Genomic DNA, 23,756 nt, shown 5'->3' on the forward strand with positions numbered 1-23,756 from the left:
AAAGAAGGTGAATGGTGTAAAAATAGACAGTGGATAGAAATAAGTCAAAAGGACAAAGTAGCACAGATAGTTCAGCACCACCTCAGTTGCAAGGACCCATAAATCAGTTATAAACACAAGTTAAAAAAGCTAAATATGTAACTGTTGAAAGGCCGAACTATTAGGTAACCTATGAAATCAAAACCATAACTGAAACAATAATTCATTTTAAGTCTTAAAATTAATCAAGATCTTTGCTAACATATATTTTACACACTGTCATTGAAAATATTATTAGAACTATGCAGTTAATAAAAAAATGTTAATCAGTCCTGTTTAAGGTCAGTGAGTCCTCATCCAATGCCTTCTGCTCATCATGTATTCAATCAAGAGCCTAAAAAAGCATAATTAGCTGAGAGCTCACCTTGAACCAAAGGAGACCAGGGAAGGTCACCCAAGGCCACAGCTGGACGCACATGGCCCACATGTTGCTCTATAAAATGACATTCCCATGTACATGATCAGATGCAGGACAAATGTTCCCTTTAGAGACCCAACCCTCAAATTCTGCATCATACTGTTAATTCTGAATGAATGGTTTCTATTTCAGTTTTTACTTAGTTTTAAAACTATTGAATATTTTCAAAAATTAGACACTTTATCTTGATCAAATGAAAACAAGCTTAATTTCCAGTAAACACAACAAATCCTGTGATTAATTACTTTATTCATATTATCTGATGACAAGACTAATAAATGTTCCTCTGTGAAGGTGAATGCAGGGTAATCTTTACTGGGGGGAAAAAACCAGGGCTATACTGCCTCCTGCAGAATAATCTTGGAATTACACCACTGGTGGCTCCTCACCCAGGAATGCAGAGCCTTTGAAAAGACAAGGTTGGTTTTGATATGACTATATTCCTTCACGCTGATGCGGATGCCACTGTGAAGAACTCAAGGATCTACATTGTTTTTTCTGGGAAACCTCTGGTGAAGTTTTCGGACATCCTGGGTAGTCCTCTTCTCTGCCAGCACAGCAGCTGTTTCCTACACAATGTAATAGTAATGGTACTTATTTCTCAGTCTTAACAGAAGTGCTGTACCTCTGTATGAGACACCCACCCCAATGCAAAACCTCAGCTACTACACTATGTGTTATGCAGAATACATAAGTAACTGGTAACACCCTAATATGATAGATAGATAGATAGATAGATAGATAGATAGATAGATAGATAGATAGATCCCACAAGGGAAATTATTATGTTACAGCAGCAAAATACAGGTCTTAAAATACTTGCAATACAAAAAATATAAAACAAGTGGAAAAATACAAGATAAAAATATGTACAATTATATATACAGTTTACGCCCTGTGTTGCCGGGTAGGCTCCGGTTCCCCGCGACCCCGTATGGGACAAGCAGTTCTGAAAACGTGTGTGTGTGTGTGTGTATATATACAGTTGGAGGAATAGTAAATAAGTGTATTTAAATAAATAAATCAAAACAGTATGTAATGCAAGTAGTACAACAGTATATAGTGCAAGTTGTGCAGAATGGTAATATAATCATTATGAAGTAGTAACAAAATGAACTAACAATAGTGCTGAATAGTTCATCTGTCACACAGAGGTGAGCTGTTGAACAATGTTATTGCGAACGGTGGGAATGATTTCCTGAACCGTTCTTTACGACAGCAGAGCTGAATGAGTCTACATCAACAAGCTGCCACTCAGCTGGTGCCATATTGGAAGATCAAGAACAATATATACACATATATATATATATATATATATATATATATATAATATATATATATATATATAATTAATATAATAATATGCATTTTACACCTTTACCAGTTGAAATGATGACTCTTATTTTGTTGAGTATTAAAGAGTAGTCTTGGATGTTTTATAATGGAGAGGAGGAACCCAGTAATGATTTCAAGGGTTGATTCAGGATTATAACTAAAATAAACTGATGACCTCTGCTACCATGTCTGAGACTAGGTGGTATTAATTAATTGCACTGGGAAATAGTTTGTCATCTGCTTTAATTGAAGTATACCAAGAAAATATTGCTGAGGTACTAATTACAAAGGCAAATGATAATAAATAACTGTAGAACAAATATCTTAATGGTTCAAGTCCACTGTACTATCAATCAATTAATCCCCATTTGCACAGTGATGCATAATGGCATTTTTAAAAATGTTAAACGTGCACATACATACAGTATTTGAATTAATTTTTGAAAGTTTAATGTGCTCAATGTGACCTTATGTAACCTACAACCAATATTTTCATTATATTATTTTTTGCACTTTTGCTTTATGTGAAATTGCAGCTTGTACTCCATAGAGGGTTGTTCTGGAGAGGTAGGGTGCCTTCTTGTGGTCATGAAGAGGAGAGCAAGACATGCAAAGCAAAAGATTATTTTGTTTCACTGCATACTCAGCAATAAAAAAAATGAATTTCAAAATATGATCAGAACATTGAGAACAATGCAAATTATGCTATTGTACTGGCTTTTAATATTACGCTCTGCGATGTTAATGTTGAGTGTTGGAGATAAAGTAATAGTACAAATACCACAGATAATTAACTACCAAATTGACCAGAGAGGCCTGGTCACTTGGGTGGAAAAACACAGGAGAGCAGGTTGCTCCCGTCTGGAAAAAATTTGAAAAAAAACATATGATGTGCTGCAGTGAATTATACATTCTTTGCTTGCTAACTACAGGAAATGGACCACATGCATAGTTTAATAGTCATTTTACATTAATAGAACATATATGTGTGGTGGGGGTGTCCTGCCCACAGTGTCCAAACAAACGTAATGAACCCGACATTTGTATATATCTGCATTGAATAAAGTTGCTAATAATTCTTCGCTCCCCCACCCCCCCCATACTGGACAAGTTGCTGCAATGCTGATGAGTATATTGTAATTATACATTAACATCTACGTATTTGCTCATGGGGGCGTAGTGGGTTGGACCGGCTCCTGCTCTCCAGTGGGTCTGGGGTTCGAGCCCCGCTTGGGGTGCCTTGCGACGGACTGGCGTCCCGTCCTGGGTGTGTCCCCTCCCCCTCCGGCCTTACGCCCTGTGTTGCCGGGTAGGCCCCGGTTCCCCACGACCCCTTATGGGACAAGCGGTTCAGAAAATGTGTGTGTGTGTGTGTATTTGCTCATCAGAAAAAGTGAATTTACTAATTTTCATATGTTTCATATGTTTTGGCATATGAAAATTAGTAAATTCAAAGTCATTTCATATTGATCATTCATTATCAATAACCCCAGGTCCCTGCAGAATTCTTGGATCCAGAGTCTATCTAGGAGGCACAGTGTGTGAGAGGCCAGGCCATGCATCAGTTTCACTCTCTGTCACACTACAGACAATTTAGAGTCACTATTGATTTTGATTTTAGCACGGACAGACTGGAAACTAACATGGGACTGCATGTGGCTCGACCTAACATTTCTCAGGGGGAAGGCTGGTAGGATTTTATTTTATATTTATTTATTTAGCAACTGCTTTTCTCCGAAGTGACTTCCAATGAACTCTATGTAATGTTATCAGCCCACACACCTTCTTCACCGTGGTGATTTAAACTGCTAGATACAGTATTTACAATGGGTCACTCATCCGTACATCATTGGAAGACACTCTCTCTGTGACTCAGACACTATGGGTGAACCTGAACAGCACATCTTTGGACTATGGGAGGAAACCCATAGACAGGGGGAGAACAAGTAAACTCCACACAGATTGAGTGGGGATTGAACCCATGTCCTCTCACACCACCCAGGCACTGAGACAGCAGCGCTACTTGCTGTGCCACCCAGCCTAAGCTTCAGGGTTTTGAAGGTAGCCTGACCACTGTCCCTGCAGGGTGAAGCTTAAATTTTATTAGTTGTTTTTATTAGGTAGGCCAGCTCTCCCCAAGATGCCGACGGCACCAAGGATGCCGAACTCAAACCCTAGCCCTAACCCCAACCCAGTGGATGAACCGGGTAGGACGACGCCAGCTTTCCGGTGTGACTCCTGGGCCTCATCGTTGAAGATGTGGTCTGCATCCATCCAGTACAAGACCTTCGTTGTTCTATGACCTCATGCCGCTGACTGAGGGGGGAGTACTGGAGGATTCTGAAGACGCGTAAGGAGAGTGCCAACTATGCCAGCTTGTGCCTCTTCTCCATTAAGTTATAAATGGAAGAATGACCGCGATGGTCCACGTCTTCAACTCCTTTGCTTTGGCAGCCGCAATTGAAGCCATTCTGACAGAACTGTACACCAGTTTGTCCACACTGGAGGACACAAAGATGTGATTCTTAGCCTGACCCGAGCTTAGAAGATTACCTTCCCTCCTCACCTCAGGCGTGAGCAGGATTCGAAACCACATTCTAACAGAGTCTGTCCAGGAGGTAGATAAAATTGTTCATATCCAATAACTAACTAGATACAACATCCAAACTTGCAACTTCACAGGATGAAGCAGAATATATATATTTTTAAACCAAATTTCTTACAATAGGGGACAAGACCAGCAGTAACATCACAAACTCCTCAACAATCGTATAACTTCTCGTGGCGCCAACATTCGCTCTGTGAACCTCGGAAGCCTTGGCGGATTTCACCCCCAACGTCTCTCGGTTACATAAAGTCCGCCTTTAACCCCCCCGGCCAATCAGGCTACAGTTTAAACATCTTGAAACGCACGCATCCGCCCCGTTGGCTGTTTTCGCCCTGCTTGATGACTGACATCACTTCTGTCCATTCAGAACTCTGTTTTTCAATGACGTTAACGTAATCACATTCCGGGTGTATTTATAGAGCCTATTTAAACGCTGTGTTAGTCCCAGTGCTGAACTGCTCTTTCACTCCCTGAAGTAATGTGTTTGCGAGAACGCAAGTTCATTGGTTTCCTATCTTAACACTTTCGAAATTTCATTCATTAATACATCGCCGTTAAGCATAATTTTGTGTAAATGTAAAAGATTTACAATAATAGTAGCAATGAACACCTAAGTGAAACCTGGAAGTTCCCCAACTTAAATGGTACACAATTGTCAATTGAATTTTTTTGAACGTCAGTCACGACATAATATTGTTAGAATGCGACAAAGAAAGTGAAATTTCGATCGGACAGGGACAGCTGGGGGGCAAAGACAATGTTTTTCTGCGTGTCGCTCCCGTAACGCCCTCCTGTCAGCGCGGCGGCGAGCGTGCCGGGCGGTGTGCGCGCGAGTGAGTGAGTGAGTGAGTGCGTGCGCGCGCGCATCGCTGTCATGCGCTCCTTTCGGGCCATTTAAAAACTAAAGGGGGGAAAAAAAAAACACAAGCTAAAACAAAACCCACATTGCATCCAAAATGATGGTGAAATAAAGAACCGAGCGCGAGGGAGAAGAGCGAGAAGAAACAGAACAGGACGAGAAGAGTTCGGAGGAACTGATCGCACGCGCTCGGCAGTTGGGTTGGTGAGTTGCCGCCGTTTCCGCCCAGTTGTCGCGCAGCGGGCCGTGGAAGGGAGCGCGCCTCTTTAATTCACATTTTCAACCTAATTCCGCCAATACCTGTGTTCCTCGAACGGTGCGAGCGACAGCACAGCGTTTCTTTTCCGGCCGGTGCTGTCGCAAGCGCGCTGTCACACTTAACGCTGTGCATTTGCACACCCGGGATGTGGAATTCCACGGCGAAAACGGGCGGTTCGTGGCTTTCCGTGTTTGCTCCTAATGTTATTTACATAGAAATTTACGAGAGAGCACTGAACGTTTGATTTTTGCCCGTTTCAGTATCAGTTGATAATGTCGCCTTTTTCCCCCACAATGCAGCGCGCCAACGGGCTACGATCTATAAATGTATCGATGGCGGAGCGCGGCGTTCAGCGACCCTCCGTGCAAAGAACATTTCGAGGGAGTCTGTCTCATGTTTGAAAAGAGCATTTTGCACTGTAAAAACTCTATTTAGAGTCACAGAGTGTCTTCGAGAGCGACACAGATCCGTGTCGACCTTGTTCTGCTGCATTAATTCATTGTCCAGGGGGCCAAAAAGGCCGCAGTACAGGAGGTGAAAGACTTGTTTGCAAATCTTTTCCATAAGTGTCTTTCTGTCAATAGTGTCACGGTGTTTTTAACTGCATTTCAGTGTGGCGCTTGAATAATGAGGGAACGTGTATTATTTATTTTTATTTTTATTTTTGGTTTTATTTCTCTCAACGCGTCTGAAGTAGAACTAACACGGTATTTTTCGTGTAGTTGTGCACTTACAGCTTTCTCTGCAGTGTTCGTGTTCACTATCGCAACATTGTGACAACGTTTCCCCGTCATGATCTCAAATCGAAATGCATCTGCATTACATTAAACAAATTATTATTATTATTATTATTATTATTATTATGCGTTTTACGGCCTTGTCTTAAATCCCGAATCTACAATTAGTTCATGCAAGTTTGTACTCGTTCTTGCAATACGACCACGTCGTTACTTTGTCATTTTAACTGAATTATCACTTAATAAATTTTAAAGTTTCTGCTGTAGGCGTTTAATTTTATGCGGTCAGGCTAGAGGTATCCTAGTTTATTTTGTCCAAGTTGAAGCGTCTAGTTGTATTAATTTTTGCTGCAAGTAAGACATAAATATGCTGGTTTGTTTGAATGCATTTTTTTTTTTTCCTGCAAAGTTTTTATTTTTCGTTTAAATGGCTCTTATGGGGGAAAAACCATTAAATCTTGTTTTGTGGGTTCATTTGAAATTGTACAAAAAAATACTGATGCAACACACTTTCTAGTATAATTTGCACTTCCTCTGCAAGTCAATCTTTTACTGATTTTTGCCCAAAATTGTAATTGTTCTAAAATCGCCCCCAAGTGCTAATTTTCTCTTGATTTGTGAGCTAAAAGGCATAGAATTGACATCCTTGGGTACTGTGTGTGCATAGTGTGTATTTTTGTAGTCTTTTACATGGTCTGTCACTTTCTGCAGTTTTTAATATTTTTATTAGCTCAATGTAAAATGGCCATTCAGGTAAAATATAGGCTACCTAAAATACAATAAAGGTGGTTCATCTAAATCAAGTAGCAAGTGAGAGTGAGAATTCCACATGTTTACAAAAGCTCTTAAAGCCTGTGCTAATACAAGCAGCTGCAAGTACGTCTGTGGTTTTGTCACTGGGGAGGGTTGCATTTTTCCTCTTATTGTTTATTTGTGGAAGGATGAATGTAATATTTCCTTAATTTCTTTTTTTTTTTAAATTTCCTCTTCCTCTTATAAATGTGTGTTAATGCAAACAGTCTCTAGACATTGTGCTGCCAGCTCTCTTTACCCCAAATCCAGCAATGACTTGATAGTAAAAGTGGTTCAGGTTGGTGTTTTATAACTGAATTTCATGGGTCAGTGTTGGGGTGAAATTGTCAAGTGAGTTTAAAGATTCTGTCCTGCCTAGAGCAGGCAGGTCTGCATCTGTGTAGACTGTCGTCTATAGAATGTTATGGTGAATTATGGAAGGCTTAGGTGGCAAATGTTATGTTAAGTTTTACTTTGCCGATGCCTTTATCTAAGGCAACTTGAAACCTTAGATGATTAGTGATTTACCCATTTATACAGCAGATTATTTTTATCTTGGTAATTTTAAGGCAACACCCGCAGACACACTTAAATGTTTTCAGGATTCCTGACTTAAGTAACTTTGTGTGAAGCCACACAGCTTAATGATACATTTTTGCATCCGCTGGCACTCCCAAGTGAAGCACAACTCATTTAACAAAAGTATGCCATGAGCAGACAAAGACCCAGAGAAACAAACGCATGATTATTAAAGCTCAGCCTGTTGACCTGATAGCTTAGAAGAGAAGTGGTACATTTTTTGATTTGACAGCTTTGGGGTGTTCACAAGGAGGGTGTGGTGTCGCGGCGGGTTCAGCCGATGCCCGCTGTGTGGCAGGTCTGGGGTTCGAACCGTGCTTGAGGTGCCTTGCAATGAACTGGCGTCTCGTCCTGGGTCAGTCCCACCCCCCTTCTGCCTTGCGCCCTGTGTTGCCGAGTTAAGCTCCGTCGCCACGACCCCGTTCGGGACAAGTGGTTATAGAGGGCTGGATGAATGGATGAGATGTTCAGTTTGTTGCTCAGCATAGTGAAAACCCTGTTTTGGCTTCCTTGTGATTTAATGAGCATGTCTTGCAATTAAGTGATCACATGTTCATAACGTTATTTCTAAAGTGACATGCACCACACCTGTGTTTTGCAGTAGGGTGACTACTCTTTTGTGTTGAACATTTTAGGCACCAGCTAGGGTGGAATTTCTCCTGCTCCCTTCTAATGGGATTCTAAGACATTCAAAAAAAAAAAAAAAAAAATTCCTGCATCAATTTTTTTTCTTTTTCTTTTGTCATTTCACTTTCTGTCAATTATAAGTATTGTCAGATTTTTTTTTTTTTTATGTCCGCTTAAGGTCTGATTTTATAAGTTTTTTTTTTTGCTTAGTTCACTGTATACTCAAATTACAGGATTGTATAAAGGCTTATTTTCTTGTTGCTTTAAATATTTAGGGAATCTGGGTAAACATTGTTGAACAAATTTGCAATATATTTTCACAATATGTAATCATATTAGGTTAAAATGTTAGGCCAGTCACCTGTATGTATACTTTTAATGGGCCTGGGCCAATTTAATGAATTGAAGGCAAAGGGAGCCTTTGTCCTGTGTATTTTTTTTTTTTGGTCCTCCTTCTAAGGGCGTTTAAGCCCTTACCTGGGAAGCACAAAAATCCTTAATAGTTGAATTTAGAAACTGGAAAATAAGACACTTTTGAGAAGTGCCCACAGGCTGTGACTATTTTTGTGGAAGACACCAGCCCAGTTGGGCGAGTTCCTCTTCTGTTGCTTTTGGAAGTAGACGGCCTTGCGCTGATGCCGTGCCCGAGTGTATGGCTGACGCGAGCAGGCGGATTTCACTGTGGTGGAAATTTAATTTGGTTTCACAAGAAAGCTGTAGATGACACCCTGGCAGTGCTTCCATTTGAGATACGATGATCTTATTGCACCCAGGATTGAAATGCCCTTTCTTTTTTTGTCAGGTGTGTCAGCAATTTGGGGAGTGTAAATGCCACCCAGCTTTGTTGTAGAATAACGTCATGTGTCTCTTGTCAAGTGGCAGGTAGTGAAAGCAGGACAGTTCTTGTAGATGCAGAGGAGCATTTTTCTTTATTTATTTATTTTATTTTTTTTTTGGTTGCACATCAAAGCGGTGAAGTGTGGCTAGTTTGTAAGTGAAGTGTGGTTTGAAACATTGCAAAATATATTTTCAGAAGGTAGGGGAGAAATGCTTGTGTTGGCTGTACTTGCGCCCCCCATTTCACTGTTCTGGACAATTTTTCCATAGTATTTAATAATAGTAATTTAGTTTCATATTTAATAGTTCTCTATTTCCATACACAGAAATTATTTGTGTTTTTCACCAAAGGTAGTTTTTAGAGACTTATCGGACTGTGCAAAGGTACGTCCGGTCTCAGCTAGACTGCCATGCTGAGCAATTTGCATATTGTGTTGATGAACTGATAGCAACTTTGAGAAGGAGGTGGCGTCTGTCCAGGCGTTATATGATGAACGTGTCGGCACTGGTCTCAGTTATGTCATCAGGCAAGCCTGGGGTTTCATTTCAGGCTTTTGACCTTTTCATAAAGATTAATGCAAATTGTTAACATTAGCATAAAAGGAATCATTTACAAAACCATTCATTGGACTGGAAAAATAAGTCGTTGAGAATGATTCCAATTTCTTACTGACTTAGTGTGATAACGTCTTCGTGAGACGCCCCTGGATGTTAGAGTAAATGCTGAAATCAGCTGCCTGGTTTCACGGAACCCGAGCAACAAAAAGAATTACTAGAAATACGTAGTCCTTACCCTTCTCAATGGATTCGCAATAAAAGAAATCATGTGGGAAGAGTAAGATTATGATCAGTATATGGTTATAAAAAGATGCTTCCTGTTACCAGGAAATTTAAATTGATAAAGTGGTTAAATTTACGCCTTTCGGTCACCAAGAGTTGGATGTTGAATCAATTGCGTCGATACTTAACCTCTGACTTCCTTTGGTTACAGTATTATTAAAGGGTTGCACATTGAAACTTTTAGGAAATTCATCTGTTTAAAAAAAGTTAATAGCGGTTCAAAACTTCAATTACTCTTTAAATTTCATAGCTGTAAGCATGTGGACCAAAAAAGCAAAAGGAGCGTGAAAGTGATGAGGCAATTCTGTCTTGGGGTAAACTATGGCAGAATATTAAAGCATGTTGGGGAGCATCGTGGTTAAAGGGCACCCACTTGCAGCCTGAAGGCTGTGGTTTCAAGTTCCAGCGTGTCTCTGTTTTATAACCTGAACTGCGCCAGTAAAATGTGCACAGTCAAAAATTAGTAAAGCTTTGAACTGTTTCCTAGAGACTCGAACCCGAGTGCTGTCGATGCAAGGAGGCATCCAAGTCTGAACCCCGCAACCTGTTGAAATACTCTTGATGAAGATACTCATCCTGAATTGATACTGTAAACATGATCCTGCTGTATAAATGGGTAAATAGTTGTGTGTAGCTTATCATTATAAGTCATTTTGGAGGTAAGTGTCATATAAATAAATGGACATGAATATAAATGGCTGCTGACGGCATTTTGCAAGGAAGTGTTGAAACAGTGCCAGATAGAACGTATTGAATGAGGTTATTTGTTGTTGCTGTTTGTTTGCGGCACACTTTGCTTTGGGTCCTAGGAGTCCTGCGTGCCAGATGGTCCCGTGCACATTTTTAACCGCCCATTATGCACGGTGCAGCGAGACGGTAAGATTCGAGCACCATGGCTCAGAGAGGGACACGAGCCGAGCTCAAGGGTAACCCGATTCATTAGCGGAGGTGCGCACGGGCATCTGGCAGATAGTGCTCCAATAAGGGTGGCTGCGGGTCCCAGGTAATTATTCACTGCCCTATGGCACATATTGACCGCTCCGCTCCAGCAGCAAAATGTGAACGATGGGTACAAACACCATGACCTCTTCCGTGTGTCCTCATTTAAGAGTGAGATGCTGTGATGCAGTTGGGCCTAATCTGTTCCTGCTTCTTACTGCGTTTTGACTGCCACTGCATCACTCGTTGGGCCCGAAAGGAGGCAAGTGGGTGCAGTTCAACATTCATTTTAATATAACATTTTTATCAGATCCTGGATTCTGACCTTCAATCTCCAGGACAAATAGAAACCCCAGATTTTTATGCTGCTTTATATAGCAAAATCCATAATGGTATGGAGCCTTACTGTCTTTCAGTCTGTGCCAATTCAGGGTACATACCCTGATCCACTGTATAATGACTGAAACAGCAGATTTGGTACCATTGTTATAAATTCTTTTTATTTATCCTGAAAGGGTAAGGGTGGATGTGTAGTTGGTATACCTTTTAAGGCAGCTGAGTAGTCAGTATTATTGTTCATCATGTATTTGACACTTTCTTCAGTGACAGAGTATTAATTTATTTTTATTCAACTCGTACTTTGTTCTAAAGTCCTTAAATTAAGCTCTGTACAGTTATTTATCCATTTATACAGCACAGTAATTTTTACTGTGTCAATTCAGGGTAAATATCTTGGTCAAGGGCACTGCAGCAGGAGGTGGGATTAGAAGTGTTCCGGGTTAGTCTTATATGATCTAAAGTATGTGTGTAAACAGACATTCATTTCTTTTATTGATTTTTTTTTTTTTTTTTTTATTATTATTTAAAATTTTCTTTAAATTATGTTCTCTTGGTAGGTTTGTGGTATTTCTGTAGTAGCGCCCCATCAGATGTTGTTACGGCAACATGTACTTGCAGTGCGCGGCTGTTGCAAAAACCATGGTTGTGCTTTGACCGGGGTGCATCACAGATGCCCTTTCTGAGATGCGACGGAGGGTAATGAGACGCGGCAGTGGAAAGAGAAATAGTTAACGAACAGCATCACCCGCCAAGTGCAGTGCTGCTCTGCGATGAACCCCATTTAGCCATTTGTGAGGCTGCGTTCGATATTATTGATCGGGTGTCCGCACGTGCTTGTTGTTGCTGTGGCTCGATGGGGTCGCGCATACGTTCCTGCACATCCCGGTCGGGATTTGTCCTACGCTGGCGGTGTGAAAGATCGACGGGACACGTTCAGACAGCCTGGTCTATTGCCTCTATGTCCGATTAGTCTGTTTGGCTTTTCAAAGTCACCTCAGCTGAGGGTCTCGAAAGAAAGGCCCAGAGCCTTGCAGTGACTGGGTTGACCAGGCTGTGGTCTTCACACAGTCCTCTCACACCGGACCTTTTGTAGTCCCTGTTTTGCCTCATTGTTCCAGGCGCTCTGGTTTCGGTTGTTCTGCTTGAAGTCATGCTTGCTGAAAGTGGTCGTGGGTTTGAATCTAGCTTAGTATGCATGTTCTTCCTTATGCTTTGAGTTTCCACTGGCTGCTCTCATTTCCTCCCATGGTCCAAAGACATGTTTCATATGAGTTGGTGACTCTAAATTGCCCTTTGTGCGTGTGTGTTACACTGCTCTGTTGTATAAATGGTGACTAAGTAGTTTACTATAGTGTATGTAGCACTACAAGTTACCCGTAAGTGTGAGCTAAATGCGTTATAATCATTGTACGTTGCTTTGGAGACCAGTGTCTGCTGAATGAATAAATGAAAAAGTGTACATCAGTGTTTGTGTTGTTTCTGCCCATAGGTGAACAATGACCGAATACAAGCTGGTGGTGGTCGGAGCTGGTGGCGTGGGCAAGAGCGCCTTGACCATCCAGCTCATCCAGAACCACTTTGTTGATGAGTACGACCCCACTATAGAGGTAAGGGCTTTGAGCAGCGTCCGCTCACTCCTGGGGGTGCCTCGGGTCCTGTCCCCATCTCAGTGACATCAGTGACATTCTGAAGCTTTCAGATGGACGTAAAAACAGTAGTGAGATGCCAGATGCAAACAGGCTTTCACCTCATTGTGGTGGCACAGCGAGTAGCGCTGCTGTCTCACAGCGTCTAGACAGTGCGAGAGGATGTGGGTTTGATCCCCGCTCAGTCTATGTGAAGTTTGCATGTTCTCCCCATCTATGTGGGTTTCCTCCAGGTGCTCTGGTTTCCTCCCACACTCCAAAGACATCCCGTTCAGGTTCGCCCATAGTGTGTGAGTGACAGTGTGTGTTCCACTGATGTATGGATGAGTGACCCATTGTAAGTAGTGTATCTAGCAGTGTAAGTCACCTGAGTGAATAAGGTGTGTGGGCTGATAACACTACATAGAGTTCATTGGAAGTCATCTTGGAGAAAAGCATCTGCTAACCAAATAAATGTCAATGTCACTGCCCCATTTGCATGTGGAGAAGAATCCCATGTCAGTAGCTGGTTTTTGTGGGTCCCAGGTTGGGGAAGCACCGGAGTGCTTTGTGCAAAGTGCATGGAAGTTCCTTGTGTGCGCTGAGAATACTGCTGCGATACTGTTATTACTACAGTAACACTCTTTTGGCTAGTCAAACTATTTGAATAAGCTCCCGCATGCTTCCATCTTAAATCTTGTCTTTGATAGATTTTTATTAATTAGTTTCAGCTGAAGAGGAAAAATTAGCTCCTTCTTGGACAGAGCAGGAAGCTTCCAAGGATGGGAAGAAAAGGTTCTGGAGAGTGAAGATCCAGTAATTTCTTTTAAGCCACAGTTCTTTGGACTATATAAGTAGACATTTGTAATGAATAGTGTGAACTTGAAGTTTGGGTCATCCTTAGGACAGCAGGTGGCCTAGAGCTTAGAGCTGCCTCCTTGCACTTGAAGGACCCAGGTTCAAATCCCACCTCCTGCTACAGTACCCTTGAGGAAGGCAGTTACCACAAGGTGATACAGTAAAAATTACCCTGCTGTTTAAGTGCTGAAATCAGTGTAAGCCACTTTGGAGAAAAGAATCAGCTAAACATATAAATGTAAATTAAATAAATACTACTGTAATTCACAGCGAGGAAAGCGTCAGGTAAAAGAAAAAATAACGGTATATTGACTTCACAGCAACCATACAAGGTACACTAACTACACATCCCTCTGGACCATTTTGTGATTAATAAAATTAATGAATAATATTATTGATTCTGTTTCAGTTGTGATGTTGTGTGAGCATGCCGTTTATTATGTATATGGAGTATGCCGGGGCAGGGCAGCAGGTGGTGTAGTGGCTAGTGCTGTCAGTCAAAAGTTCCAGGTTTGAATCCTATGTCCTGCTGCAGTACCCTTAAGAAAGTACTTACCCTGAATGTTAAAGCAGTCCTTTGGAGAAAAGTGTCAGCTCATATATATTTTGAGGAAGCCCCCAACTCTGCTGCATCTTCTGTCTTTCCCTTTACCATACCTCACATTGCTGAAATACCCTCTGGGATCCGGATCATATAGTCCCAGGCTTACCTGTTGTTTGCAGCGTGTGTGTGTGGGGGACATGTTCTAACGGGAGGAGTGTGTGGAAATCATTGTGGTGGCCTCGAGACCACGCATGCACCTCATGGCAGTGCTATCATCTCCCCCGTAGGACTCGTACAGAAAGCAAGTAGTAATTGATGGCGAGACGTGTCTTTTGGACATCCTCGACACAGCGGGTCAAGAGGAATACAGTGCAATGAGGGACCAGTACATGAGGACAGGGGAAGGGTTTCTTTGTGTGTTTGCCATTAACAATACTAAGTCCTTTGAAGATATTCACAACTACAGGTATGTACAGTCCTTGTGGTGGTTATTGCTTGTTTAATGTTATGGCGAGGTTAAGTCTAAAAGGATCCGCAGTAATTTGGCTTTGACCAGAACTGTACTATTTGGATACTTTTGACTTAAGTATTTTTACATTTTGTTGAGTAAATATGAAATGCATGCTAAAATCCACAGTCCGCCCCTCTTGGTTCCTTATTCCGGGGCAAATTCTAACGTAATGCAGGGTTGTACTCTGAAACATATTCATGACTGCAGACTGAAGCCTTCAGATGGGGCTGCTGATAATGCTGCTTCTTGCAGAATGAGCCCTTTGTGTCCCAGACAAGCACTTTGCTGCTGTTCCCTTTTTAAAATCAGAATTTAAATAGAAAATTCAGTCCAGTGTCAGCATCAGATTGCCTGTTCTTTTTACATCGTTGTATTTCTTTTTCACCTTTGGCACTTTTTCTGTTTTTTTTTTATTTTTTTTTAAATTTTTTTTATTATTCTGTAGTCGGTCATCCTTGTTGTCAGTGACTGATGTGTCCCAGAAGTTTACTGCAGCTACTAGTACACATGTGAAGCACGCTAGTTTGTTTTTTCCTGACCCATTTTATCCTGACTGCAGAGAGCAGATCAAGCGAGTGAAGGACTCTGAGGATGTCCCCATGGTGCTGGTGGGAAATAAATGTGACCTGCCCTCCCGAACGGTCGACACCAAGCAAGCTCAGGACTTGGCGAGAAGTTACGGCATCCCCTTCATAGAGACTTCGGCCAAAACGAGACAGGTAAAGGCGTGTTGTTAGTAATAAGTTCTGATCAAGAACTTCAGACATGTCCTCTGTGAAGGATGTGAGTTCAGAATACCGTTCAGCTTAGGATGAGCATCAAGGCCCTTTTGAAGTAAGTTGTTTGACCCAGATGCCCCAACCACACATCATACACACAGTGTCGCACAAGGAGTTTGTCCTGTTTATGGGCTTTGCCAGGTGTTCCTTTCAGATAAAATCCATGAGATTTCCCACAACTGAAATATGCATCTTGCAGGGTTTTGAACATTCTAGAAAGGTTACATGGAAATCTCTAAGTGGCTCTACTGTTTGCTGAACTTCTGGTTTTTTTTTTTTTTTGGACTGGCCTCATTCCTCCAAATTTTTTTTTAACTAAAGTTTTATTTTGTGGTGATGTGCACCTTTACTGAAGGCTGATGGGATGTTCTTGGTCATCAGGTCAAGCAGTCCTTGCTGTACTACTTTTGCCAGTGCGAGACTGAGCTTGGCTGCAGGGAGACCTTTGCCGTGCACATTTTTTTGTATTTGCTTTGTCAGTTTCCGCTCTGTCTGGTTACTGCGGTTGCCTGAAGTCTCACACCATCCATGTAGCTTGAATCACATCTTCTCGGTGCGAGGGTTCGTGGTTCGCTGCTCTGCTGCAGATGTGCTCTGTACGGTGTTCTGCATGCTGTGGAACAGTGATGGACCGCCTTGAGCGCGTTGACATCCTCCCTCCTTGCTTAAAGCTTGTTTAAGATCAACTGTGGCTCTCATTTTGAACCTTTAACATCTGATTTGCTGTTGCTTTGCATATGTCCCCATTAAACATTACATTCCAATAGCTGCAGAAAATCTTAAATTATACCTTGAGTCTTGAATAATTGTCAAATTACCACTTCTTGCAAATTTTTTTATGAAAAAGTAACCTTTATTACCAAAGAAAATACTCAATAGCATTTGCATTACGCTTAAACATGGACAATACACGTTTCAAATTTCAGTGTAAAACTGACTGTCATGCATGGCTGTTTCAAGGGTTTACATTCCATGAGAATTACAGTATGTAAGAACTATAAAAGTTGAAAAATAAGACAACACTGCAGTCTAATGAACCTTCTATTTAGCACATAAGGCTGGAAAACTGTACAGTATATCTGAGTGGTCTATTGAGGTTACAATAAGTATACTTGTACTTCCTGCTTGTTACTCCTTGGTCTTCTGTACACTTTAAGCAGCAGATGGTGCAGTGGTTAAATTTGCCACCTTGGTATGTGAAGGTGCAGGTTTGAATCGCACCTCTTTCTGAAGAACGCTTGATTAAGGTACTTGCCTTGAATTGGAACAGTCAAACATTAGCCTGCTATATAAATGGGTAAATCTGTCTAAGTAACTAAATTTAAGTTGCTTTGGCGGAATGTCTCAGATAAATGAATAAATGTACGGTAATGGGGAGTCACAAACTATGTGTCCCCTTGTCACTAGTGTGGGGGGCCCGGCTGCTCTGACAAGCCTCCGCTAACCTGGAGGGAGTTGTGTTTCGCACTGCAGAGAGTGGAAGATGCCTTTTATACCCTGGTACGGGAGATCAGGCAGTACCGACTGAAAAAGCTCAGCAAGGAAGAAGAGACGCCCAGCTGTGTCAAGCTTAAAAAATGTGTTGTAATGTGAAGGGTAAGTGTTGGGGAAAGGGCTGCTCCCTTATTTGGGACCCGTGGATGATGGGAGCCCCTTTTTTGTTTTCCCTCAATGGGTAATCAAATGTGGGACTTTGCAATGAAATTTCTACAAATTATTCAATCAGTTCTCTTTACATTCATTCACACTGAGTTATTTGTATGTTTATGACATTTCAGGCGACAAAAGCATGAACAACCAGTAGGATCCTTTGCAGGGCTCGACATTAGTAGTTGTCCGACTGTCCAGGGACAGGTAATCTGCTTAAATTTTCATAAACGGGTAGAAGTGTTACAATGCCTTTTCTATGGACAGGTGCACTATAAATTAAGGTAAAATATTGGATTTCATGCAGAACTTTGTAAAGAAGAAGCTGTCTGTGACATTGTTACAAAGTTTTCTCACTAGAAGGAGCCTAAATTTCTTAAAAATAAAGCGAAACAGCCCTAATATGTTCCTATTTTGAGCCTTTTCATTATTTTGGAGCCATTTTGTAGGTAATGCTCCTTTCCGAGTGCTGCCCTGATAGCGGTGTTTTGATTAGTTTACAGTAATAGTTCTACAAAGTAAATTCCATACAGATTTTACATCTGAAAGCTGCTTTATAAAGTTAATACAGGTTGTTTTATAGGGGTTTTTAAAACGTAGACATTTGCTGTACTTGCTGTCTGTGAAATACGTTCCAAAATTGGACCGGAATAAAATGTACATTCTACCCATCCCAGCAAAATCTACCTGCGCTGTGGACAGCCAGACAACGAAACATGACAGTTGAATGTGGAGCCCTGCTTTGTTGTTCATACACAAATAAATCAGAATTAATCGCACATTAATTCGAGTTCTGCTCTCGTTTTCAGGTCTCACAGTGCAAAAATCGTGCAGGTCGTTCCCTTTGGCGCTCTGGATGTTGGTTGTATTGACCATAAGGAAGGCACCGCAGCGCCTCCTGCAAAACGTTGCTGCTCAGCAGATACTCATGGTCACCAGGCATGGCTAGCCGCCGCAGTGCTGGCTGCACTAATGAGCTGGCCAGTTTTGACAGCTTGTCTAGACACCAAAGCAGTTTTTAAAAGCTCTTCGGCCCATCCAGAGAGTTATTAAAGAACAAAAGGTTTACTGACCCTGGAGTAAATCAGGAAGAGCTTAACACACTTGTTGCCAGCAGTTCTGTGTAATGTTAAGTGCTCCCTTCTTTTGGAATTTTATACTTTTTTTTTTTTTTGCCTTTTTAAACTCTGTTATATAAAACAAAAGTGCAATTATGCAAGTCAAGTCAGAGATCATTCTTGGCTTAGGGACAAATGACACTTTCACAAATTATAGGCCAGGTATTAGTGACACCCAGAAGTAAATAGAACTGTGTGACTTGTATGTGTGACAAACACAAATATTATGTGACATCATGTGTCACGTGAACATTGGGGAAGAAGTTTTTGCAGGCATTGCAGATACCGAGGAACACTCTGGAAGACCTTGTCAGTAGGGAGCAGAAGCATATGCATCATATCTCTGATGCCACTAATGTGGGCAGCAAGGGAATGTAGGGGCTACACTGGGACCAGAAGCCTGTTTGTAACTTGTGATTTCCATGTCAGAGTCAACAGAAGCTACAAACATCCCTCTCCCCTCCCAGGTTAGGTTTGTGTGAAACCTCAGACAAAACTATGATGAATTAAGAATTTTCTCTAAGACTTATTTATTCCATTTTCAACAAACTGCCTGTCCTATGGAGGGTTTCTGTGTCCCAGAGCCTATCCTTGAAACATAGAGTGCAAAGCAGGGTCCGCTGTGCATGGAATTCCAGGCCATCACAGAACTTTTTTTATTAGCCTTTGTTTTGAAAGAACCCATGGAGCATTCATCAGTATCTGGTCACATAAGTTTGCCACACACACACACACACACACACACACACACACACACACACACACACACACACCCCGCTCATCCCAAGCGGGGTCACGGAGAGCCGGAGCCTAACACGGCACAAGGCTGGAGGGGGACACCCAGGACGGGACACCAGTCCGTCGCAAGGCACCCCAAGCAGGACTCGAACCCCAGACCCACCAGAGAGCAGGACCCGGCCAAGGCCGCTGCGCTATCACGCCCCCCAAAGTCTGCTCTATTATGTATACAATCAGTGAAAGCACAATAGTTGATGAATCTTGAATATTCACTGGATAGGTCCTGTCATCATCTTTGGTGCAGCTAAATTAAATAACAAAGATTTTTTTTTTTTTTAAAATTCAGAGCTAGATTAAAAGCAATTTAAATTTGGACACATGCAGTGTTCCTCGTCTTGTTATTGGTCGCCTGCACTCAGGAACACCAGGCATGAGTTGTAAATATTTTGTGGAAGTGAGTTGAACTAATACAAGTCACCTACTGAGGGCTCGTTAGTGCCAAATAATGGCTGGCTGCACAAAAGCAGGTGATGCTTGTTTGCATCAGTTTTTCTGAAACAGTGCAATTGAAAAGAACATCATTAAAAAGTGTATATACACACACACACACACACACACACACACACACAAAAACAATTATCATTGAAAATTCTTAACTGAACATTTGTAACATGCTGGTTTGGTGTAATGGGAGATAAACTGCAGAATTGTTTTCTGTGGCTTGAGCCCTTAGACTAGATTTGAAAAACACTCGGTTCTATTTATTTACTTTATTTTTTTAGATTTCCTTGTGCTCATGAGGCATAACACAATGTGGTCAGTCAATACAGCTAGCAGTTTTTGTTTTGGACATTTTTTTTTGAAGCTGGAACAATTGAATGGTGTTAATTGTTTATTTTCCATGAATAATAAATACCAAACACAAAGGAGCAAAGATCAGTTGAAGAGACCTGATTGCTTTTATCCTTGTAGGCGGGGTGCGCTTTTATCCACAGGCGCCTGACGTATCGGTTACATAAAGCGAGCAGAAAAAAGGCGCCTGTCTCTGCAGGTCCCGTCAGGCGCAGCGGCCGCTTGATGTTTCGCTCACACGCACCTATTAGTCACTCCACAACCTAAAATAATTACTCCCCTCACCATGAACACACCAAGTCCTTACAGGTATGATGCATAAAGCCGGTTTACTTTCCCCGTGGGCCCCTGTTCTTGCCCGAGTCTTGTATCCTCCCTGATGTTCTACGTACAAGTAAATGAGTGATGTTTAAGAAACGGTGTGCGAGCCGCATCTACCAAAACAATACAACTGCACAGTGTCGGATCCTGGGGAGATGACAGAAATAAATATACATCGGTCAACTCTCGTCGTGTATGGAATTTAAATGTATGAAAGTTAAACAGCTATGTTTTGGCCTCAGGCCTTCCTCCATGTTCCATGTTTAGACATTACTGGAACAGGCAAATACATAGTCAAGTGACTGTGTTTTCTCTGACAATTCCAAGTAATAAGGAAACGGCATTGGATGGAGAGCAGCATACATTGAATCATGTATTACATTTTTGTCCCCATCACTGATATTGTGCTCATTTTATATTAAAAAATAAGTTTATTGTAATGGAAAAAGAATCTCCATCAGCTGGTTTGACATTGCTCACCCTTTGTCCAGTCTTGTCTTAATGCATACAGTTCTGTCCAGTGATATTCCTCTGCGTGCGCTCGCTGCGGTGCGTATGCTTTTCCTCAGACGCACACATGGAAATACCCGACCACACATTATCTGGTGATGAGCGGTGGCGTACGTCCGGCCTCTCCGCTCGAACCAGTGTGGTCTTTCTCTTCTCGTCAAGCCTGCTTCCTTCCCACCCCTTTCTGAAGCTTTCTTAGTTGCTTCATGTAATAGGTGACTGAACTTTCTTTAAGATGTCAAAGCTTCTGAAGTCCTTAAATGGTCCAATTTGCGAACCTTTGAAATGCCGTTCATGAAAATTTGCATGGTGGTGTAATAATCTGTTAAATACTAGTGTTAGATTCATATTTTTTAATTTGAAGCTAGTGCTTTTTTTGGTAACTGTGATTAATCCAGTTTCTTTATAGTCCACCTTGTTCACCACAGTGTGCAGGATGTGTGTTTTCCAGCGGCCACTAGGGGGCTCTAGAGCCACGTAGTACAAAACTTGACAGCTCGGTGCAAAGGAATTCAACCTTGTCCTGGTCCAACTTTTATATTTAATGGAAAATTTTAATTGAATGTAAAAGTGAAATTAATTCCAGAACTAGGCTTGATTAATCTTTGTGGGGTAACATAGCATTTAGCAATCACGTTATAAATTACATCCTGCTGCTGTTTGCTGAACACCTGATGAATGCGGTGCTTTTTTTGAGCTTTGAGCAAGACTTCTTTATTTCTGAAATGTGATTTTGGGTTTGTTGATTTGGGCCTCAAGGGCAGACCAGGATGATCTGTCTTATGCAAATTACCCTACCCCTTTTTCTCTCCCTCCAGGGTGTGGATGACGCCTTCTACACGTTAGTCCGGGAAATCCGAAAGCACAAAGAAAAGATGAGCAAGGAGGGAAAGAAGAAGAAAAAGAAGTCCAAGACAAAGTGTATAGTTATGTGAATAGGTCTTCCCCTTTTGAAGAAAAGAAATTCTCAGTTGTGCTTAACCGGAAGTCATACACTTTTGTACATTACACTAAATTATTAGCCTTTTTTCCCCCCCATTAGTTGTGTTGGCTAATGTGAGCGCAACGGTTCTTCGTAGATAGCTCACTGACAAGAAAGTCACATAGGGTCACCCCCCCTTTTTTTTTTCTTTTCTAAATTCAGTTCCAGCCACCTCCAAAGTGTTGGTCCTTTGTCTTGCTTTAATAGCTGTCGGAACACGTGTTATTTATAACTGGTTTGTGCACACAATTGATTTTTGTGTGGGGTTGAAAATGTAGCCCAACAACCATTTTAGGGCTTTACATGTGGATGTACGAGATTTAAAGTTGTCTGGTTGTAAATTACCAGTCTTGTATTTTAACAAGGAACTTTAATTCCAGAACATTCTCTTGATCCGTGGTGCGGTGTAGTGCTGTTTGCAACTGGGGCCCTGTGCCTCAGAGGGGACCAACACTTTGTAGCTGAAGGGATGCGATCTAATAACCCATCACGCCCGTCACTTAGGCCCCGCCAAGTTTAGTTGTTTTAAGACATGTCTGTGTACTTGAACCACATTGTACACGAAAAGAGCCTCTTCTGTTACCTTTCTGTTTACACATACATTTAAGATTTTGGGTTTTATGAGTGATCAAGTAGTTAGTATTAATTTTTAACAGTAGAGAGAACTTTAATCCATTTTTATCTTCATCATTTTTAGAGATCAATGTTCTCCCGAGATATACGTGATTCTGATCAAAGGAACTGATCTACTGACTTCAGGAATGGGTATTTTCGCTATACTTTCTGCTGTAAGTAAAACCAGTGGCTTTCCCTGCTTACACCGACTACCCCCGCAAATTGGGGTGTGTTCTTCCTCGGAAAACTCTTACTCTCCTCATGGCTGTTGTCTTCCCATTGTCCTCCTCCTCCAACTTTCCTTTGTGTCGTTGACTGCTGCCCTCTGTTTCTTCGTAGTGCATGTTGGGTCTCCAAGGACATGGCCCTCTGTCCACACAGCCCTTGTACTTCATTTTGCTCGACTTTTACACTGTAAACAAAGCCGACGTGTTCACTGTGTGACTTCCAGGAGATGAGACCAGCCCCGGTCATTCCTGGTGGCTGTACCTCAGATTGCCTGTCATCAGTTTTTGTTTCTTATTCTAGTTGAACTTCATGGCTCTCAGCAGCTGCTTTTTTTTTGCATTTGAACTGAATTTCAAACTGCTGAATTCAAAAGGAGCACCAGGCCAATGTAACTGTAAGGTGAAATTAGGGAAATACTCTTTGGGAAATGTGCACCACTTAGTGTATTTAGCGGTGCGCAGGGTTTTTAAGATGTATATCAACCTTGGTAATAAAAGAGCTCGCTATTATGGCTGTTTCATTTTGACTTGTTTTTCACCCCCATGGCAGCCTTCACATTAAGAATCATGTTGAGCCAATGAAATGTGCATTAGGAGAGTGAGCATGAAAATTAAAACTCTGAAGGCATTTTCTAAAGTTTCTTTACAGCTTATGTGCCAACCACCAATTAGACTTAAATTTGTAGTTTTTACCTGGAATGTATTTAAACATTTCAATAGCTGTAATACTGGAAGGTGCATATTTTGTAAATCATGCTTAATTTTTATTTTTTTGTTGTTGTTGAAATGAATTGTTAATCCTGTTGAAGCCCTTTGTAATGTTTTCTAGGAGGATGTGCTTTGTGGTGAACTCAGATCAGTCACTACATTTTTGCCATGAATTTCACCACTCCTATTTAATGTATAATAAAAATTCCAAAAACGAGGCCTTTTTTTCAGTTCTTATGCAATCAAGGAAGATCATGGGGAAAAAAAACAGAAGTGTGTGTGAAAATGAATAGGTTCCTTTGCTGAAAGGTCTCATTTAAGAAAAAATTATTTCCAATTCGGGATAGACTGACAAACACAGCATTCTTACCACCATAAATTGGAGGAATTTCTCAGGTGGGAAATGGTTTGTGTATTATGGGTTGGCAGTACGGTATTTACAAATGCAGTTATTGCTCTTGATTAGTTGTAGCCGGTATGTTTACATGGGTTCAATCACTTGCTTTAAGACAT

At 41.4% G+C, this 23,756-nt stretch overlaps 1 protein-coding gene across 2 annotated transcripts; it reads left to right on the plus strand.

Annotated features, from left to right (window-relative positions):
* Positions 1–4,874: 4,874 nt before the first annotated feature.
* LOC108926679 (GTPase KRas) lies at positions 4,875–23,445 on the plus strand. Of its 2 annotated transcripts, XM_018739533.2 has the most exons (6): positions 4,875–5,463; positions 12,698–12,815; positions 14,523–14,701; positions 15,306–15,465; positions 16,999–17,121; positions 21,530–23,445. In XM_018739533.2, exons 2-5 carry the CDS (start codon positions 12,705–12,707, stop codon positions 17,116–17,118), a joined length of 570 nt encoding a protein of 189 aa, XP_018595049.1. In that variant the 5' UTR covers positions 4,875–5,463; positions 12,698–12,704; the 3' UTR covers positions 17,119–17,121; positions 21,530–23,445. The 2 variants fall into 2 exon arrangements, with proteins under 2 accessions (XP_018595049.1, XP_018595051.1); XM_018739535.2 differs by lacking the exon at positions 16,999–17,121 and having other exon boundaries at positions 4,878–5,463.
* The last annotated feature ends 311 nt before the right edge of the window (positions 23,446–23,756 follow it).

The sequence above is a fragment of the Scleropages formosus genome, chromosome 5 (assembly GCF_900964775.1).
Source record: "Scleropages formosus chromosome 5, fSclFor1.1, whole genome shotgun sequence".
In the NCBI taxonomy this organism is placed as follows: Eukaryota; Metazoa; Chordata; class Actinopteri; order Osteoglossiformes; family Osteoglossidae; genus Scleropages; species Scleropages formosus.